This window comes from Aythya fuligula, chromosome 1, assembly GCF_009819795.1.
Source record: "Aythya fuligula isolate bAytFul2 chromosome 1, bAytFul2.pri, whole genome shotgun sequence".
NCBI lineage: Eukaryota > Metazoa > Chordata > Aves > Anseriformes > Anatidae > Aythya > Aythya fuligula.
Window position 1 is genome coordinate 71375342 of NC_045559.1, and position 18611 is coordinate 71393952.

General features: G+C 46.6%; 1 protein-coding gene across 1 annotated transcript; it reads right to left on the bottom strand.

Annotated features, from left to right (window-relative positions):
• Positions 1–8924: 8924 nt before the first annotated feature.
• LOC116488313 (polycystic kidney disease and receptor for egg jelly-related protein-like) lies at positions 8925–16951 on the bottom strand. The gene is given in 5 exon segments (XM_032185854.1): positions 8925–9776; positions 9779–12409; positions 12412–14586; positions 14589–16008; positions 16805–16951. Coding segments are annotated over 5 exon segments (7041 nt in total). The 3' UTR covers positions 8925–9108.
• Positions 16952–18611: the final 1660 nt, after the last annotated feature.

The following is an 18611-nucleotide window of genomic DNA, read 5'->3' on the forward strand; positions in this document are numbered from 1 at the left end:
CCTTAATCAATCCCCCCTTTTCTTTTCCCATGCAAATTCTTTTGCATCAGATACTTTCATTATTTACAGTAACACAACAAAGCAGGCATCTAAACAACATGCACACAAATATTCCTAACACTACTAATGCGATTAGAGCAATGAACACTTGTTTCAACCATTGAAAATTGGGCAACCAGGAGGTTAACTTATTCCATATTTCACTAAAACTCCACGAAAGATCATCTTTACTGATCTCATGTAGGACCCTTGTCTGCTTCCATATTTCTTCCAGGTCGGGAGAGATCCTTCCACTCTGATCTACATACACACAACAACTTGTGTTTATTACTGTACAGACTCCCCCTTGAGCGGCCAGTAACAAGTCTAGGGCCATCCGATTTCGTAATACTACCTGTGATAAACTAGATATCTCTTCTTGTTGAGCCTTTATAGCATCCAGAGTTTTGTTTTCTAACTTCTCTATAATTGCAGAAATATTAACTATTGCCTTTTCCAATTCACTCACTCCTAACCATGGGATAAACCATCAAACAAAACTATGAAAAGCGGTGTGTCTCTCTATCAATGGATTGTTAATTTTTCGTCTGATTCTCCGCATATGATTTCTCAAGTAGGCTCGAGGCACTACATCGTGTACTGTCATATTGGGGACTACCGCTCCAAGAGTGCAAGTTCCCTTCCAATTCTCGGGCAAGACCTTACAGGCTGTATCATTGCATAGCCAATACCACCCTTTTCCTTCTGGTACTGGCCAGCTGGTTGAATTTGCCCAACTGCTAGTTGTACTAATATCAATTTTTCGATTACAAGATGTCTGATTCCCCACATAAGTAGTACCTGTATTTATACAATCCTGTTTTCCCATACCCTTAGGCGGGTTACACCTTTGTACACATACACAGTAAGATTCCAACGGCACGAAGCTACTAACTTCTAGTTCCAAAACTTCTTCATATTTTCGACCCCAAGATGTGTTTTCCCACAAATTAGTCCAAGATAAGTTTGCAGGCAACGGAATCCCGATTAACGATACACCCTTATTCCCATGCTGTGGCAGATGGGTGCATACCCAACAGTTCGTCTTATTAGTTACTTGAGAAATTGTTTGTATTAAGGTCAGGTGTAAGTTCTCATCCCAAGTTGCCCACCCCGAATCCGAGAACCGCACCCCTGCAATCATTAGGATCTGGAAAACCGTAATTTTGTTGGTCCAATTGGAGTGGTGGTCTATATCCTCGCCGGGACCTTCTTCACCCTTGAATTGTGGATCCAAGCTGCTTGCTTCTTAATCTTAATGGCGGTGTGTGTTGTCAGTAATACTTGGTATGGTCCCATCCACTTTCCTTCCATTTTTCCTGTAGGGGTTGTCCTGAAAAAGTCTTTATATATATATATAATTCCCGAGCTTAAAGGGGTGGATTGGTTGATCCAACCCTCTAGCCCTGGTCCCTAAAACAAATGTATGTACTTTATTTAATTGTTTCTGAAGTTCAGTTATATAAGCATATAAATATTCTGATCCTAACTGCATTAGGTCCTCTCCACTAAATAGAAATTGCTATGGCCTTCCATATAAGATTTTGAAGGGACTCAAATTCCCTTTTATTCTAGGTTTAACTCTAATTCCAAGTAATGCTAAAGGGAGGGATTGAGTCCATGACAAATTAGCTTCTTATCCAATTTTAGCTATTTATTGTTCAATTAAATGGTTCATTTTTCTACCTGTCCACTTGCCTGTGGTCTATAAGGAGTATGCAGTTGCCAATCTATCTTTAGAATCTTACTTATCTGTTCTACCACTTGTGCACAAAATGTGAAAACTCTATCAGAACACATTGCTACTAGAATCCAAAGCATCTGAAAACGTGTCAGTCAGAACCAGTAAATAATGATACCCCCCTTTTCTAGGGAGTTCTGAAAAATCAATTTGCCACTGTTGCCCCGAATAATTTCCTTTACCGATTATTCCAAATTTTATTCTATTCTTGGTATTGGGGTTATTGTGTAAGCAAATGCTACATTGTTGAGTTACTTGTTTTATCATATCATCCCACTAATGTCTGACTCAGGCTCTTATGCAGTGTGCCAGCTCCCCAATGCGTTTTATTGTGTTCTGTAAGAACTATGGGCCATGTCAAACTAGAGGGTATTACTATGTGTTTATCTTTTAAATATACTCATCCATCTGGTTTCATTTTACCTTTCAAATCTTCAATTAATTTTAAGTCTTCTTTTGTATAATTTGGATATAGTTTGGATTTTACCGTCTGGTATCAAAGACAATGCCTTCACCTCAGTTATTTCAGCTGCCTGCTTAGCCTCTGCCAATCGATTTCCAATTTCAAAATCGGTGTTCCCCTTTTGGTGTCCCTGACAATGCATGATAGCTACCTTTTCTGGTTGTTTTACAGCCTCTAACAATTTTAAAATTTCTTCAGCATACTTTGTGTTTTCACTGAGTGGTCAGCAATCCATGTTCTTTCCAAATTGCTCCATGAGCATGTACCACGCCGAATGTATATTTAGAATCTGTCCAAATATTTACCCTTTTTCCCGCTGCCAGTTCCAATGCTCTCGTGAGAGCAACTATCTCTGCCTTTTGAGCTGATGTTCCAGGGGGTAAAGGCTTAGACTCGATTACCTGCTGAGTAGTTGTTATAGCATATCCAGCTTTACGTTGTCTTTGCATAACAAAACTGCTCCCATCCGTGAACCAAGTTTCTTCCGCATCTTCCATGGGCTCCTCCTTAAGGTCTGGTCGGCTGGAATACACAGTCTCTATAGTTTCTAAACAATCGTGAATCACAGGTTGTGCCGGAGCATCACTAAGAAAAGAGGCTAGATTCACAATATTAGTTATCACAATTTCCACGTTGTCCTGTTCTACCAATATTGCTTGATATTTCAAATCATCAATTCTTGTTTAAGTTGTTTAAAGACTTTTTGTGCTTCTCCAGTCCAGACTAACTTTGACTGGTTAATCTTTATCAATTCACATAGAGGCTTTACCAATAGTCCATAATTATAAATCCAAAGGCGACACCAACCTGTCATTCCTAAAAAGGTTTGTAGCTCCTTTACCATTTGAGGTTCTGGAGTCTGGCAAATGACTTCCTTATGTTCAGTTCCTAGTTCTCGTTGTCCTTCCGAAATTTCAAATCCCAGATAGGTCACACTTTGTTGAGCCAGCTGGACTTTCTGTCAAGAGACTTGATATCCATTTAAACCCAGAAAATTAAGACGACTTATAGTCCGTTGAATACAACTCCCTTTAGTCTCAGTAGCTATTAAGAGATCATGTACATATTGTAACAAAGCACCTTCAGTGTCCGGAGGCATCCATGTTTCGAGTTTCCTTGCTAATTGGTTTCCAAAAATAGTGGGGCTATTCTTGAATCCTTGAGGTAGTAATGTCTACGTAAACTGCATCTTTCTGCCTGAATCGGGATTTTCCCATTCAAAGGCGAATAGGTTTTGGCTTTCTGTGGCTAAGCCTAGGCAGAAGAAGGCGTCTTTTAAATCCAGTACGGTAAACCAGACTTGACTATTCTTTAATTTAGTCAGCAAAGTATAAGGGTTTGCCACTACTGGATATATTTCCTCAGTGATTTTATTTATGGCCCTCAAATCCTGAACTAGCCTATAGCTTTTTCATCTGCCTTTTTAATTGGCAATATGGGTGCATTGTATTCTGATTCGCATTCAATCAATAATCTATACTGTAAAAATTTATTAATTATCTCTTTAATTCCTTTCCTATCTTCTATCCTCAAAGGATATTACTTAACCTTAATGGGTTTCTCTCCTGGCTTTAATTTAATAATTATTAAGGTCACATTTTTACCTCTTTCAGGGGTTTCAGTAGCCCAAACTCCTGGACATACTTGATCTGTGATCTCTAAAGGTATTTCACTTTTAGGGTCAGTTTGTATTAGTGCCAAGCTTAACACATTTGTTAGTTGTTCTTCTCCTATTCTTAATTCTATTTTCCCTTTTTCAAAGACAATTTCTGCTCCTACTTGCTCTAATAAATCTCTACCTAAGAGTGCCCATGAGGAGTTAGGCATATATAAAAATCTGTGTATGCCCCATTGTTTCCCTAACTTGTACTTCAAAGGTTCACAAAAATAAGCCTTTTCGGTTACACCTTGTCCGGGTTTCAGTTAGAACAGAGTTAATTTTCTTCCTAGTAGCTGGTAGAATGCTATGTTTTGGCTTAGGATGAGAAGAGTGCTGATAACACCCTGATGTTTTAATTGTTGCAGAGCAGTGCTTATACCAAGCCAAGGACATCTCAGCTTCTTGCTCTGTCCTGCCAACAGGCAGGCTGGGGGTGCAGTAAGAGCTGGGAGGGGACAGACCCAGGACAGGTGACCCAAACTAGCCAAAGGGGTATTCCATACCATCTGATGTCAGGCTAATACCATCTGATGTCAGGCTAAACAATACATAGGGGTGGCTAGCCAGGGGGAGGGGGCCGGACTGCTCAGGGTTAGGCTGGGCATCGGTCAGCGGGTGGTGAGCAATTGCATTGTGCATCACTTGTTTGTACACATTATTAGTAGTGGTACTATTATCATCATTGTATTATTATTATTATTATTATTTTGTCTTATTAAACTGTCTTTATCTCAACTCACGGACTTCACTTTCCATTTCTCTCCCCCGTCCCAGAGAGGGAGGGGGAGGGTGAGCAAACGGCTGTGTGGTGTTTAGCTGCCGGCCGGGTTAAACCACGACACATCTTTTACCCTAACATAATAATTCTGTGAAGGCATTAATGCTTGATTTAGAACTGAATATGTTGCCCCATATCAATAAGAAATTTCACTTCCATTCCTCCCCTAGCTTCATTATAACCAGTGGAGGATCTGCTAGGGTAGATTCCCCAAGTCCCCATTATTCCTGTTGAAATCAGGGGTCGATTACCCTAGGAAAAGGCTAGTCAATTTGTCCTCCGAAGCCAGGTCCAAACCATTTTGTTTTATTTATTTATTTATTTATTTATTTATTTATTTTCATTACATTTCAGAGTTGGTCCAAAAATTCCATAGGGGTTTCTTTTAGACCTTGTTGGAAGCATATTCTCAATTCCCAATTCATCCAGGTTTTAGTATTTACTTAACCGTTCATAATTTTCAGGATGATTCGGGTCTTAGTGGGGGTCGGTCAGGGGAATGCAATTGTCCACAGTTCCCTGAGCGGTCCCATCGGCAATCTGAGCTCGCACATGAACTCAGGTTGTTTTAAGAGTTAACTGCTTTTCTGTTTCTGTGACAACTCTCTCAGACCCATTGTGGTCCCTTTGCCCTAAAGGGCTAACACCCGGGATTTTAAGATCTCTGCCTCGGGCAGAGATCTATTAACATTCCTACATCCTCTTTCCCTGCTCATTCAACTTCAAACACCTTTAACACTTTCAACAACCCTTTTAACACTTCCTTTATCTTTCTCCAGCCTGTACTTCTCTAATGCCATCATCAAAGGCTCAGTCCGGGGCCAACTTAATTCCGTACCTTTTCCCACCAAGATGCTGAAACATCAGTATACAACATTTCATCCTGTTCTGCTTCTCAAAAAACAACATTAACTGTAGCAAAATATTATAGTTTAAAGTTCCATTTAGGGGCCACTTTTCTCCACATTCCAGATTATAAAGCGGCCACCACTGATTACGATATTTTATCAATGTTTTCCTGTTCACACTTCCATCGGCAGATCCTTCAATATCCTTCCAGTGACTTAAAACACATCCTAACACACTTTTCTTTAAAATTTCACTGCTTGTTTGCCCCCCCATTTTCCAGTTTACACTTTCAGAATACACATGTTACTTACAAAAGCGTATCACAAAATGTATCACTCACAAAAATACGGGCACGCAATATCTTTCAGTAGAGATGTCACAAAACTACTATTACCAGCAATATTGCCAAAATCACAATAACAATAGTCAGAGTCAAATTCCACATGCGATAAGTCAGAAAACCGAACTGTGTAACACCGTAACAATATCTTTCTTACAACAATGCCATGAACCTACTATTACCACCAGGAAAATAGCCAAAATCGCAGTAACAATAACCAAAGTTAAATACCATACTCCATGAGTCAGAAAACCGAAATAGACAACACAATTCCAGATGGACCTTAAAGCGAGCTCTTTCCTTAAGGTCCCCAAATATACTTTTGGTGCTTACCACAAAGTATATACCAAACACTGCCTCGCAGAAGATCACCTTCTGACTTACAGACAGTTCCAGATACAGATGGACCCCAAGGTCCCCAGATATACTTGTGGTACTAACCACAAAGTATATACCAAATACTGTCCTGCAGAAGTCACCTTCCGACTTACTGGACAGTCCCAGATGACCGGTCTACCAGAAAACCAAACCAGAATAAAGAATATACTCACTTACAATGATGGGGTCCTTGTCTGCCTCCGCAGTGATCCGGTGAGTCGAGGAGTCCCTCCGGGAAATCCCGGGGGTACCCTAGGGAGTCCTGTCCCCAGCGGGTCCTGCGGTCCGGCAGAGAGGTCGTCCCATCTGGGGTGCCAGATTGATTCAAAGATCGAAGTCGAAATTCCTTTAAGTGGTATATTCTTTATTGCAGCGCTGGATGCACGGGGGATCTCTCCACCTATCGTGCATACCTAAAGCGGAAAGCAGTCTTGAATTTATACAATCAATCTATCAATATTCTACAAGCACCTATACATATGCATTACCTATCCCCGCCTTCCCTCGCTTCTCATGCTAATTAGCCTTTTGGCACCTTGCGCCTGCGTAGAGCCTTCCAAGAATTGTGGGCAGGGGTCTTTGGGACGTGGGCAGGGGTCTTTGGGAGGAAGACCCCGAGTCTTCCTCACAGTGTACTTTTCACCTTTGGTCAGGAATCTGCTGAATTGGCAGGTTTCTTAATTGCGAGAGCTGGTTGTTGCCAATTCTTCCGTTTGTTGTATCTTTATAATGAATTCCAATGTCCAGTTTCGAGATTTATAGTCCTTACGTTTGTTTCTCTGTCCGCCTGCCGCTTCCTTATCATGAGTTTCAGTGTCTTGTTTCGAGATATACAGTCCATGTCTGGGGATTGTCCTTGCCTCCCCAGTGCCTCCCCAATACCTCCTTAATCAGTAGCTGCATGGAAAATTCCCACTTCTTATGAATAAGATTCTTTTTCTGAGTGTACCATCAAGGTTCTTTTTTTTTTTTTTTTTTTTTCCTGCCTGCATATGGCAAGATCCATTTTTAAAATTACTTGTGTTTTCTCAGTTTGATAGTGTACCAATAGTTTGTAAAAACCCAAAGGGCAGTACTGAGGAAGCTGCATGAGTAGGTAGTTCTGTCATGTTTGCCACTTTTTCTAACAAAATACAGGCCTACGTTTGGATAATAGCACTTAAAATAAGGAGAAAGGGAATCTTTGTTAGAGGTGGTCCCCCAGGGATCACCTGTATCACCAGCAGAGGGTGAAGTGTGTCATTGCGGTTGCATTTTGTAAAGTTACTTCTGTGGATATAAAGAGTGGATATAAAGAGTGCCTGACTGTTAGTTTTCCATTCCTTCCTTGTGAGTTTTGTTCTTGATGAGAGCAAAGCAAGTTCTCTGTCTTGCCTGTAGCAGTTTATCTTGGTTACTCTTCAGTACCTTGGTTAGTCTTCACCTACAGATTATAATATACTGACTAGTAAGGGGATAGAGTTTTAAATAGAGTTTTAAAATACAGAATTCTATGGAGAAAAAAAAATAAATCTGAGGCTCTATAAAATAGTATTCTGCAGTCTATTGCTAATGCCCAGAAGTTAGGTGTTAACAAAGCCATCTCCTGCAAATATAAATGCAGTGTTGTGAACTATTTTTAGTTGTCAGGAGATACCATGCTAAATGACCCTGACTTTTTTATTATTTATGCTTTGAGCAGTAAAGATTTTTTTCAGGTCTCTGGCCATTTTGGCTCTTACATTATCATGTGCTCAGCCAGAGGCAAGAGTCCCGCTCAGACTACTGATCTAATTCTTTATTCATCATCTAGATAAATAAAGAGCGGTTCCTATGTGTGCAGGGTCTGGCTCGTATGGGGTTAATAATGCTGTGCCAGATGAGGCGATGCTTAGCGGGAAAAGCAGAATGGCACTTTTCAAAAGCAAGCCCTCTGCAGAGACTTGCTGGGAATTGGTCTGCTGGTGGCAAGTGACTGCTTTTGTATGACTTAGAATCACTGAATCATAGAATATATCAAGTTGGAAGGGACCCATAAGGATCATGGAGTCCAACTCCTGGCACCACACAGGTCTACCCAAAAATTCAGACCATGTGACTAAGTGCACAGTCCAAATGCTTCTTAAACTCCACCAGGCTTGGTGCCATGACTGCTTCACTGGGGAGCTTGTGCCAGCGCACGACAACCCTCTCGGTGAAGAACCTCTTCCTGATATCCAGTCTAAACCTCCCCTGTCACAGCTTGACACCATTCCCATGGGTCCTATCACTGGTCACTGAAGAGAACAGATTGGCGCCTGCCCCTCCACTTCCCTTGTGAGGAAGCTGTAGACTGCGATGAGGTCTCCCCTCAGCCTCCTCTTTTCCAGGCTGAACAGGCCAAGTAACCTCAGCCTCTCCTCATACATCTTCCCTGCTAGGCCCTTCACCATCTTTGTAGCCCTCCTCTGGACACTCTCCAACAGTTTCTGTCCTTCACTTCTGGGTATCTATTTCTGTTGTTGCTTTCCTTCACATATTAGACTGTCTTTATTGCAACCCACTTATTTATTTATCTATTTCCTTGCTTTGCCCTTCCAATTCTCTCCCCATCGTGATGGATAGGGAGCGAGCAAGTGGCTGGCTGGGGGCTCACCATCCAAATGCGGTTGACCCATTGCGTTATGGCAGCAAAATAGCAATGACACCAATGCAAAATAGTCTCAGCACAATTTCTTTCAGTTGAGAAACTCTAAGCACAATCAGTAGCAAGGGGTTGAATGTTAAAATATTCTTAAAAATAAAACAAAATATTTATGAACATTTAATGGAAACCTAAATATTACATTAAACATAAGTATTACAGAGTACAGTTGACCTGGAATATGAAATCTTGCATTGTTCATATGACAAGATAAACCATTTTTTTTTCATTTATTTTTCTGTTCTTGAGGCCTAAATGCTGCTGACGTCTCTTCTGAGGTTGGCCATAGAGCATGCTGTGAGAAAGATTGGGTTCACCTGTTTTGGCTGTTCTACAGATCAGGTAACACAGTATCTTTCTAAGCCTTTGTAATAAAAAATCAAATGCTTGGGCTTCATCAGATGGTTCTTCATACATGGATTGTCTCAAATCTCTGTAGGCAGACATAATAACAGCTTGGAAGAGATTGATCAAAAGACAGATCATCACAAACATGAAAGAGGCTAGGAAGAGACCACCCAGGAACCTGTTGGAATGAAAGTCAGTATCTCTGAAAGCTAAAACACAGTAAGAGAACACAGACTGAGCTGAGTGAATGATGCTATTGTAATTGTCATCATGCTGGCCAAACACAAGGTAGCCGAAAGCCATAAATACAAAGAAGTACACCATCACCACAAAAGCCATAGAAAATATTCCGGGAAGAGCTGCCATGATTAATCGCTGTGCCAGACGCACATCATAAAAGAATTGAGAATATTTTAGAGTTCTCAAAACTACAAGAAATGCCAAGAAGCCCGTAGTATTCCTTAAAATCTGATCTACATGAGAAACTGCATGAAAAGGAATGAAATCATTTGGGTAAGTAAGTAGAACTTCACTATATCAGCTCCCATCTTAAACTTTAGGACCCTTAAAAGAACAAAAAGGAAGAATGTTGATACTAAGCCAAAATTAATTAAGTTGGAAGGGCTTTTAATATATTTTTTCCTTTGCACAATGATGTAAAGGCCATCTGTGATGTAAATGAACAGAAAGGCAACAAAAACAACAAAGAGTAATTGTTGACCTTTTGTTTGCTGATGAAAAATAGGGAGTGCAAAAGAGTGTATTGACAAACTTGGCTTTATGGTCCCCAGTTGAGAAAGTTCAAATATGACTGAGATACTGCAGAAAAGCTGCACATCGGAGTTAAATGTAGTTAATTCAATGATCAGAGCCCATGTATTTTCATCGATCCAATGGCTCTTTTGCAGCAAATCCAGCCTTGCTGTGGAATTACGTCTTCCTTCTTCGGGGAAAAAGTAAAAGGTATAACCTCCGGATCCATATGTGCGCAAATTGCCAGATGAGTAATAACTCCACAGAGTTTTGTTTGGCTGGTAAGTAAACCCAAGCCAACTGCTGGCATCCTTGGAAACAGACTGGTTGGAAATCTTTGACCAACTGCCAGCGTAGTCACCTTTCTCTTCAGTGTCCCTGCCGTATTTGTGAAGACAGTGGCTTTCACTGATCACAAATTTATTTACAAAGCTATGAGGATGGAAACATTTTTTCTCAGTCTGTTTAGCCCGTATTTGCCTCATCCTAGGCAAACCAATGATTTTGGACCAGCTCTCAGGAAGGAAGGCAGGCTGAATGTTGTTGTGGATCAAGGGCAAGAAGACATCATTCATCCACATGTAAATATCTTCTATCTTGTCCACAGGGGAGAGTCTGGGAGAGAACTGGTTCTGAATAAATTGGTTGTTGTGAAAAATGTTGTTGTTCTCACTGGAATAGGCAAAATGTAATACCAGAGCTAAAAAAACAAGGTGGCTAATGAAATCTCGTATGAAAACAAAAGCCTTGGCTTTAATTTTTGCCCTTTTCAGCATCTTTGCAATTTCATCAGCTTCTAAAGGCTTATACTGCTTGGTGCCTCTGATTTGGGCAAGTTTCAAGTGCTTCTCTCTCATCTCATCTTCACTCAGTGTTTCCTTGTCCAGCTTTATCTCAGAATAATTTTCCTGAGTTAACCACGGAATGTTTGCACAGTATTTAGGACGAACTGTATTCAAAGCTGAGTAACAAACGATTTTTAGGACAGAAAGGAAAAACACATTCTGAATAAAGGAGGCTGCCGATGCTAAAAGCCACTCCATGGAAGTCTGGTAGCCGTAAGACAAACCATACAGTACAATGAAAAATGATGATACACCAGTTACAGCTATAACCAATGCCCACGAGAGATAGACGCACCACCAACAAAAAACCACCTGTGGCGTCTTGCGAAAAGGCCTGGAGGTGACACTTAGCGGCTTGCTTTCTTTCAGAAAGTTGCCACCTTCTTCTGCAGAGTTTTTATTGAAACTGGAATTGGGTGGTAGCCCTCTCTGCAAGACCTGAGCCTTTGGAGGGGAATTCTTTTTGGCAGTCTGCTCCTCAGCTCCAGTTGCATCGGCATCTCTTTCAGAAATGGGGGAGTGGCTCCAGTTCTGGGGAGCTCCTCGATTGCTCATCCTTCGGTGAGGCAGTGGGCCCTGTGCATTGCTGGAGCCAGGAAAGTTCTCCAGGGGATTATTATTCCCGGATTGTGATGAAGTTTCTGAGAGGTACCGTTTTTGCAAAGGTTCCTTCCCGTTCTTAAGCTTTCCAGAAAGGAGGGGTGGACTGCCGGTTGGGTCCTTCTGGGAATACTTAAATAAGGCAATGATAAGCATCTCCACAGGTATCGTAACCAAAGCACATTCAATCCCTATTATTATTGATCTCAAGTACCTCAAGTGTATTGGAGATTGCTCTTCCTTGTCAGCATTAAAGAACATAATGTTAACGAGCAGGTTTAATAATAAGATCGTTAAACATGAAGATAACCTTTGGAGCCTGGTGAAAGTGTCAGTGGGAAAGCGAGCAAAAATCGAGAGCCACAGATGGCCCTCTGTCAGACCATTGGAGAGATGGATCAAAAAGCAGTCCTTTCTGGGTAGGGGATCTTTGGGGTTTGTGACAAAGAATGTCCTTTCCAGTAAGCCATCTCCCTTGTCGAGAGAAAGCCACTTCCTGCACATAAATAGCCAGGTCTTCCGAGTGGACGTGTTTTCAACTTTGGCTCTGCTTAAGAACCATCCAGGAGATGGGCCCCTGTTATTGTGCCAGACCCTGAAGGCGCAGATGTCTCCTAAGTCCTCCCTAGTTGTCAAGAGAAAGCAGTCAGTGCTTCCTTGACAGAAAGAAGGAACCTGGGGGTGCCGTAAGCAGTGGACATCGCTTGTGCCGTTCTGACCAATGAGCTGGAGAAAAACGTCAGCTTTGGTTCCAGCTCCCCAGCGACTTCCTGTGTACAAGGTGACCAAAAAGCTCTCTTTGTCCAAGGGGTCGTTGTCAGGCAGAACTATAATCTTGTCTTTGCTGGCCCTGTCAGCCCTGTCTTTTTGCATGGCCCAGAGGGACAAGAGCAAGTAGGCTGCAAGAATGAAGAGCACCGTTAAAAGTGTCACAGGGTTTTTAGGGATGTCTGTATCAGTGGTCTTTCCAGGTTTATCGTGTTGGGGGTAACTATTACTTTGGCTGCCAAGAACCTGATGTCAAATGTGGATGTATTTGAGGCCACACGGACTGACAGGCTTCTTTGACTCTGCTTCATCTTGCAGATGCAGTGTACCCTCTGCCAGTCAGTCAAGGGGCCAAGCCTGCACAGGTCTTCCCTCCAGTGACTTCGAACTCCACCCAGAAACAAGCACTGGTCACTGAAAATGTTGATGCTCACCAGCCCCGTGGTTGGATACCTTGTAAGGTAGGGCGTCAGCAAGACAATGGAGATGTTCTGACTGTCGGCACCACTTCCTTGAGCTGCGGCTTTCAGCAGTGACTCTGGGAGACAGATAACGTAAGGAGCCTTGATGTTACAGTCCGCATTAGCCGTCTTGGTTTTGCTTGCAACTGTCGGCATATCAGGAAAAGCATCAAAAGAGGCTATGGGAAAAGCCTGAGTGACGTTTGTGCCCGTAAACACTACCACCTGGAAGGTCACTTTTAATTTCGTCAGGATCTGGATGTAGATGATCTTGGTATTTCTGTTCACTTCAAGACTAAATCCTCCAGTAGTGTAGGTTTCTGTTCTATCGGGTCCCACTGCTAATCGAAAAGTTGCTGATTCAGTATCCTTCCTTGCGATAAGAATGTCCGCTTCTTCAGGCAGGATCCCTTGCAGATCCCCGTTAGCCTTGGTCTCTGCCATCTTGAAGCCCAAGACAGTTGTTGCGATTTCCGATGTGTAACCTAGCCATGGGAAAGGATTCTCATCAAACTCAAAAACCGCAGTGGAAATGACAGCGTTGCGGGGCAGACTTGAATTCTGTCCTTTCTGCAGTGTTGGATAGAAACAATTCCTGCAGGTTTCTGTGGCTGAGAACGCATTGGTGACATTCCAGTTTTCATCCTTCTTCAAAGTGATGTTCCAGTTTTTTGTTTCCATGACAGTGTCTGTCTCTCCGGGGACTTTGCCCTGGAAAACTATCTCTGTTAAGTTTTCCACGATGGAGAAGACTTGCGTGACTCCACCAACATTGACATTCCTGCGAGGCAGAAGAGCAGCCCTCATGATGTTGGACAAGCACCTTAGTATTCCGCTGGTCTGAATTTCTATTTGTTCAGACCAGTGGCTCTCATTCCTCTGTACTTTCAGCACTCTCGTTACTTCGGTCAGTTTTGTAATGGCAATCTCCAGTGAACGAATGTTCACTTCCTCTGGTTCCTCTGTGACTTGAAAAAGGGAGGCAACTACTTGGTTGATTTCCATCATGCTCTCTACCGAAATATTTACAGCTGTTTTAATCAGGCTTTCCCGAAACTGAGCCTTGGGTATCTGGATTGTTGGTGCAGCTTTAATATAGTTGAGGACCGAGGCTGCAAGATAAGCCAAGTAACCAGCATTAAAATAGTCTCCGGTCTGCAGATAAGCTGTCATGGGCGCGCTTAAACCGCTCACTGAGGCAAGCATTTCATGGAAGACGACAGCTAGTGGTCGACTCTTCACAGGGTTCTCCACTCGGATATATAAGCTCACCTGGGTAAATGCCCCGAGAGAATCACTGACCTGAACATACAGGGTCAAAGTAGACTTCCGAGAGGGCACGCCAACTGGCAGGAAAGACGGAGGAGTTCTAGGCTGATAGCCAACGTACAGAATGATGCCAAAAGTGTTTTCCTCCACCGAGCTTATTTTGGCGGTCTGGGATACATCGGAAGCTACTATTACTTTGTATGTCAGAGGTAAGTTGCTGTCAGAAAATCCATTGCACTGGACAACAAATTTAGTCTGAAAGGCTGTACCCCGGTGTGGGCTGATGCTGCACGTCCCGGCCCTGGGAGGAGAATTCACTCTGAACACATATCTGTAGAGTGATGACCCACCGCCCCGAGTGGTCACTTTTAAGAGCAGCGTGTATGACTGATGCGCAGCATTTGTAAAAGTCAGAGCATGTATAGAGAGGAAAGGACCAGACCTGCCCGTTGAAGTTCTGGAAGACCAGTCAAAGCGGATTTCGGTAGAGTTTTCCAAACAAAGGGACCAGAGGTAGACCGGCTGGCTCTTTGTCGGACAGTTCAGGCATTTTCCCGACAACGTAAACCTCTCCGTCGGAATGACAGCGCCGCCACAGTTCTCCAGGCACGCCACGGCCAGAAGAGGAGGGAGCCAGGCCTCACGTCTACGGTCTGCTTGGCATAGCTCTTTCTACTGTCCTTCTGGATGACCAGACGGAAGTGGTATGCAGCGTTTCCTGGGAGGAATTCTGGTGGCACTGCCTGAACAGAACCCGTAGGTGTTGGCCATTTCAAGTCCCTCTGGGAGCGATGACATTTCTGTCCTGCACTGACTTGCATGGTCTCATAGTCCGACACCTTTTTAGTGCAGTACCAAGTAAACGCGATTCCCTCAAGCGGCTCCTGCGAATCAGGGTCGTAGGACGCGGAGCCATCAAGAGTCCAGCGATCCGAGAAACCCACCGTCCGGTACGTGCCTCCGGCGATATTCGCCACCAGATCACTTCTCTCAATCTGAAGGAAAACTCTGTCCGTGCGACTGAAGTGTCTTTTAGCCCCAATAACATCCACTCGAGCAGTAAAATACACCTGATACATGCCGTAATTCAGAGTACAGCCGGGGACAGTTAGCTGCACCGTGTCCACGCCGTGCAGGAAGGACACGTTTAAAGGTTTCTCCCAGTCCGGATTCGTTTTCATGTCCGGAACAGCATAGAATATCCACTCCGGCTTTATAGACAAGCTGAGGCTGCAGTCCACCAGCACTCTGGCATACAGGTAGAAAGTCATGCCCCTTTTCTGATGGATGACAGACGTGTGAAGAGGCTTTTGAATTACGACCGAGTTTAGCTTACAGGCTGCTGCCTGCCGAAGCACTGCCATTTCCACTGTTCCCGGGGTGCTGTTACTGACCGCGAGCCTCAGGAGACCTGGCACGAGCCCCCTCGGGGCGCCGCTCCCTTCTGCCACAAGCCCTGCCTCTTCTTCGGGGTGGAAGGCTGGCGCAGCACGACGAGCCAGCCGTGGCGCACCTCCTCCGTGATCGCCGCACATGTCCGTGCTGTTGAGGACAGCACGTCTGGGCAGCATCACGACGCTGATGTTGCGGTGCAGACACCTGGGTGCCGCGCACAGGCTGGACGAGCACTGCACCGTGATGAGGCCAGAGGCTGCGGGCAGAGGAGCGTGCCCGGGCCGCGGGAGGCCTGTGTGCAGCGTCACCTGCCCTGCCCAGCCCGAGGTGCTCCTCGCCCGGGCCGAGTTGAGGTACCAGAGGCAGCGAGGCGGGGCTGGCGGCCGCGTCCCTCCCTTCTCGGCCTCGGGCCCCGCTCCTGGGGCCGGCTGGTAGCGCAGCGTCACGGTGCCGGTCTCCGGGCACGCGACGCAGCCCCGGGCGTCGTGCCCTCGGGAGACGCGGCCGTGGGGGCCCGGGCAGCTGAGCAGCAGCGGCGGCGGCTGCAGGCGGGGAGCAGGGCCGGCAGGGCTCGGAGGAACGAGCCGAGCAGCGGGAGGAGGAGCGCGGGGCGCAGGGGCATGGCGGCGGCGCCCCGAGGGCCCCGGGCAGCACCGGCGCTGCGGACGGCAGGGCGGCAGCCGGCCGGGGGGCCCCAACCGCCGGCGGGGACTAACGGCCACGGCTCGGAACCCGCCCCGCGGAGCCCGGCCCCCGCCCCCCGGCCCCGGCGGCAGGGCAGGGCCGGGCAGGGCCGGGCAGGGCCAGGGAGCCGCCGGGCTGCCGAGGCGCCCCGGGGCGGCCGGGCCCCGCGTGGCCGGCGGCAGCAGCAGCAGCGGGCCCCGGCGGCGGCCCCGGGGGCTCGGCAGCGAGCGCGGCCGGCGGGATGAGCGGCCCCGGCCCGGCCCCGCCGCCGGCGGCCCCGCCCGCCCCTGCCGCGGCCCCTCTTCCTTTATGAGCTTCTTGAAGGTAGAATCGGAGAATCAGTAGGGCTGGAAAAGACCTCCAAGTTTTTCTGGTCCGACCATCCCCCTACCACCACTGTCACCCACTAAACCATGTCCCCAAGCACCACGTCCAGCCTTTCCTTGAACACCCCCAGGGACAGTGACGCCACCACCTCCCTGGGCAACCCGTCCCAGTGCCTGACTGCTCTTTCTGAGTAGAAATGTCTCCTCGTTTCCAATATGAACCTTCCCTGGCACAACCTGAGGCCATTCCCTCTGGTCCTATCACTGGTTATCTGTGAGAAGAGGCTGACCCCCAGCTCTCCACACCTTCCTTTCAGGTAGCTGTAGACAGCAATGAGGTCTCCCCTGAGCCTCCTCTTCCCCTGTCAGCCCTGTCTTTTTGCATGGCCCAGAGGGACAATGGCAAGTAGGCTGCAAGAATGAAGAGCACCGTTAAAAGTGTCACAGGGTTTTTAGGGATGTCTGCTATGAGCATTTTCTCCAGGTCCACCATGTTGGGGGTAACTATTACTTTGGCTGCCAGGAACCAGATGTTGAATGTGGATTTATTTGAGGCCACATGGACTGATGGGCTTCCACAACTCTCCGTCATTTTGCAGATGCACTGTTCCCTTTGCCAGTCTCTCGCAGAGCCAAGCCTGCAGATGTCTCTGGCGATATTTGCCACCAGACTAGTTCTCTGGGGCAGAGGAGTACTTGTTGGTGAGAGGCCTGTCTGCAGCATGCCCTGCCCTACCCAGCGAGAGGTGCTCCTCACCCAGGCCGAGTTCAGGTACCAGGTGCAGCGTGGTGCAGCTGGTGCTGCATCTCTTTCCTCTCAGCCTCTGGTCTTGCTCCTGGACCCAGGTGGTAGTGCATCACCCTGGTGCTGCTCCCCCGGCACGTGACGCAGCCCTGGGTGTTGTGCTGTTGGGAGACATTTCCAAGAGTGTCCAGGAAGGTGAGCAGCAGGGGTGGTGGCTGCAGGTGGAGAGAGGAAGCTCGCAGGGCTTGGTGGAACAAGCCGAGCAGCGGAAGGAGGAGAAGAGGGCACGGAGGCATGTCAGCAATGACCAGAAGGTCCTGAGGGAGCTCTGGCATTACAGTGCTACCTGCAAGTGGGAGCCAGCTGAGGAGTCCCAACTGTTAGTGGGTGCCCTTGGAGATCAGAATGTGCTCCATGGAGACCAGGACCTAACCCCCTCCTCCCCGGCACAGCTGGCAAGGGGGCCTGGTGTGGGGGCCTGGTGCAGGTGCCATCATTGTCCCTTGGGCGGCAGCTGCCCAGTCCTGGGCTGCCTTGGCCCTGGTGTGCTGGGGCAGGCAGGACAGCTGCCCGCCAGCAGACGTGGCTGCCATTCCCCGTGAGCTGGAGTTCCCATCTCCTCCTCAGCAGCCAGATGGTTTTTCTTCACTCTCACTCTGTCTGTCCTTCCCCACCACCCAGAATATCCCCTAATATGTTTGAGCATGACTTCTCACAGTGCACCTGCAGGCATGTCTGCCCAGCCTGAGCCCCACACAAAGCCTTTGGAGCGGACTGCTCATTGCTGTTGCAGAACAGACAGCGCAGAAAGAAGGCCAGGCTGGGAGCAGCAAGGGGCAAGGTGAGCAGCCATGCTGTCAGCATGGAGTCTCCAGATGACGGGGGTGAGTCTTGGGCTTTCCTGACTCCCCTTGGCCCTCAGCCCTGCAGCTCTGCTCTCAGAGCTGGCCTGCCTGGCCCCTACCATGCTGTGGCCACCGTGCCTGGGCCCAGTCCCGCAGCAGCAAGTGGGTCCTAGTGCGAGGAGCTGCAGGGGGTGTCATGGCAGCAGGGACACTGCTAGAAGGGAAGAGTCAGCAGGAAAGCAGCAGCAAGGGCAAGGCTTTGGTCTGGCCCAAAAGAGAAAAGGCAAAGCAGGAAAAGGAGTGGAGGCAATGGCACTCTCCTCCAGGAAGCCTGGCAGCGGGCAGTCTGTTCTGGGTTTAGGGAGAAGAATGAGGGGAAATGAGTGCAAGAAGCAGCAGAGCCAGCGTGTGTGAAAAGGGAAGGTGATGGCTGCTTTACAAGCTCTTCTTCTGCCTTGTACCTACTCAGCTCTCCTGGATTTCCTTCAGTCACAGATTCGTATGCCAGTACACACAAGCCCCAAGACCTGAGTGTCCCCAGCAGTCTGGGCAGGATCACTTGTTTATGACCCAGAGGACAATGGGTGCTGCTCTCATGTGCACCCATTGGCTCTTAGGTTCTTCATTGGCAACAACGGATGAGGTTTGGGCAAGTTTTTTCT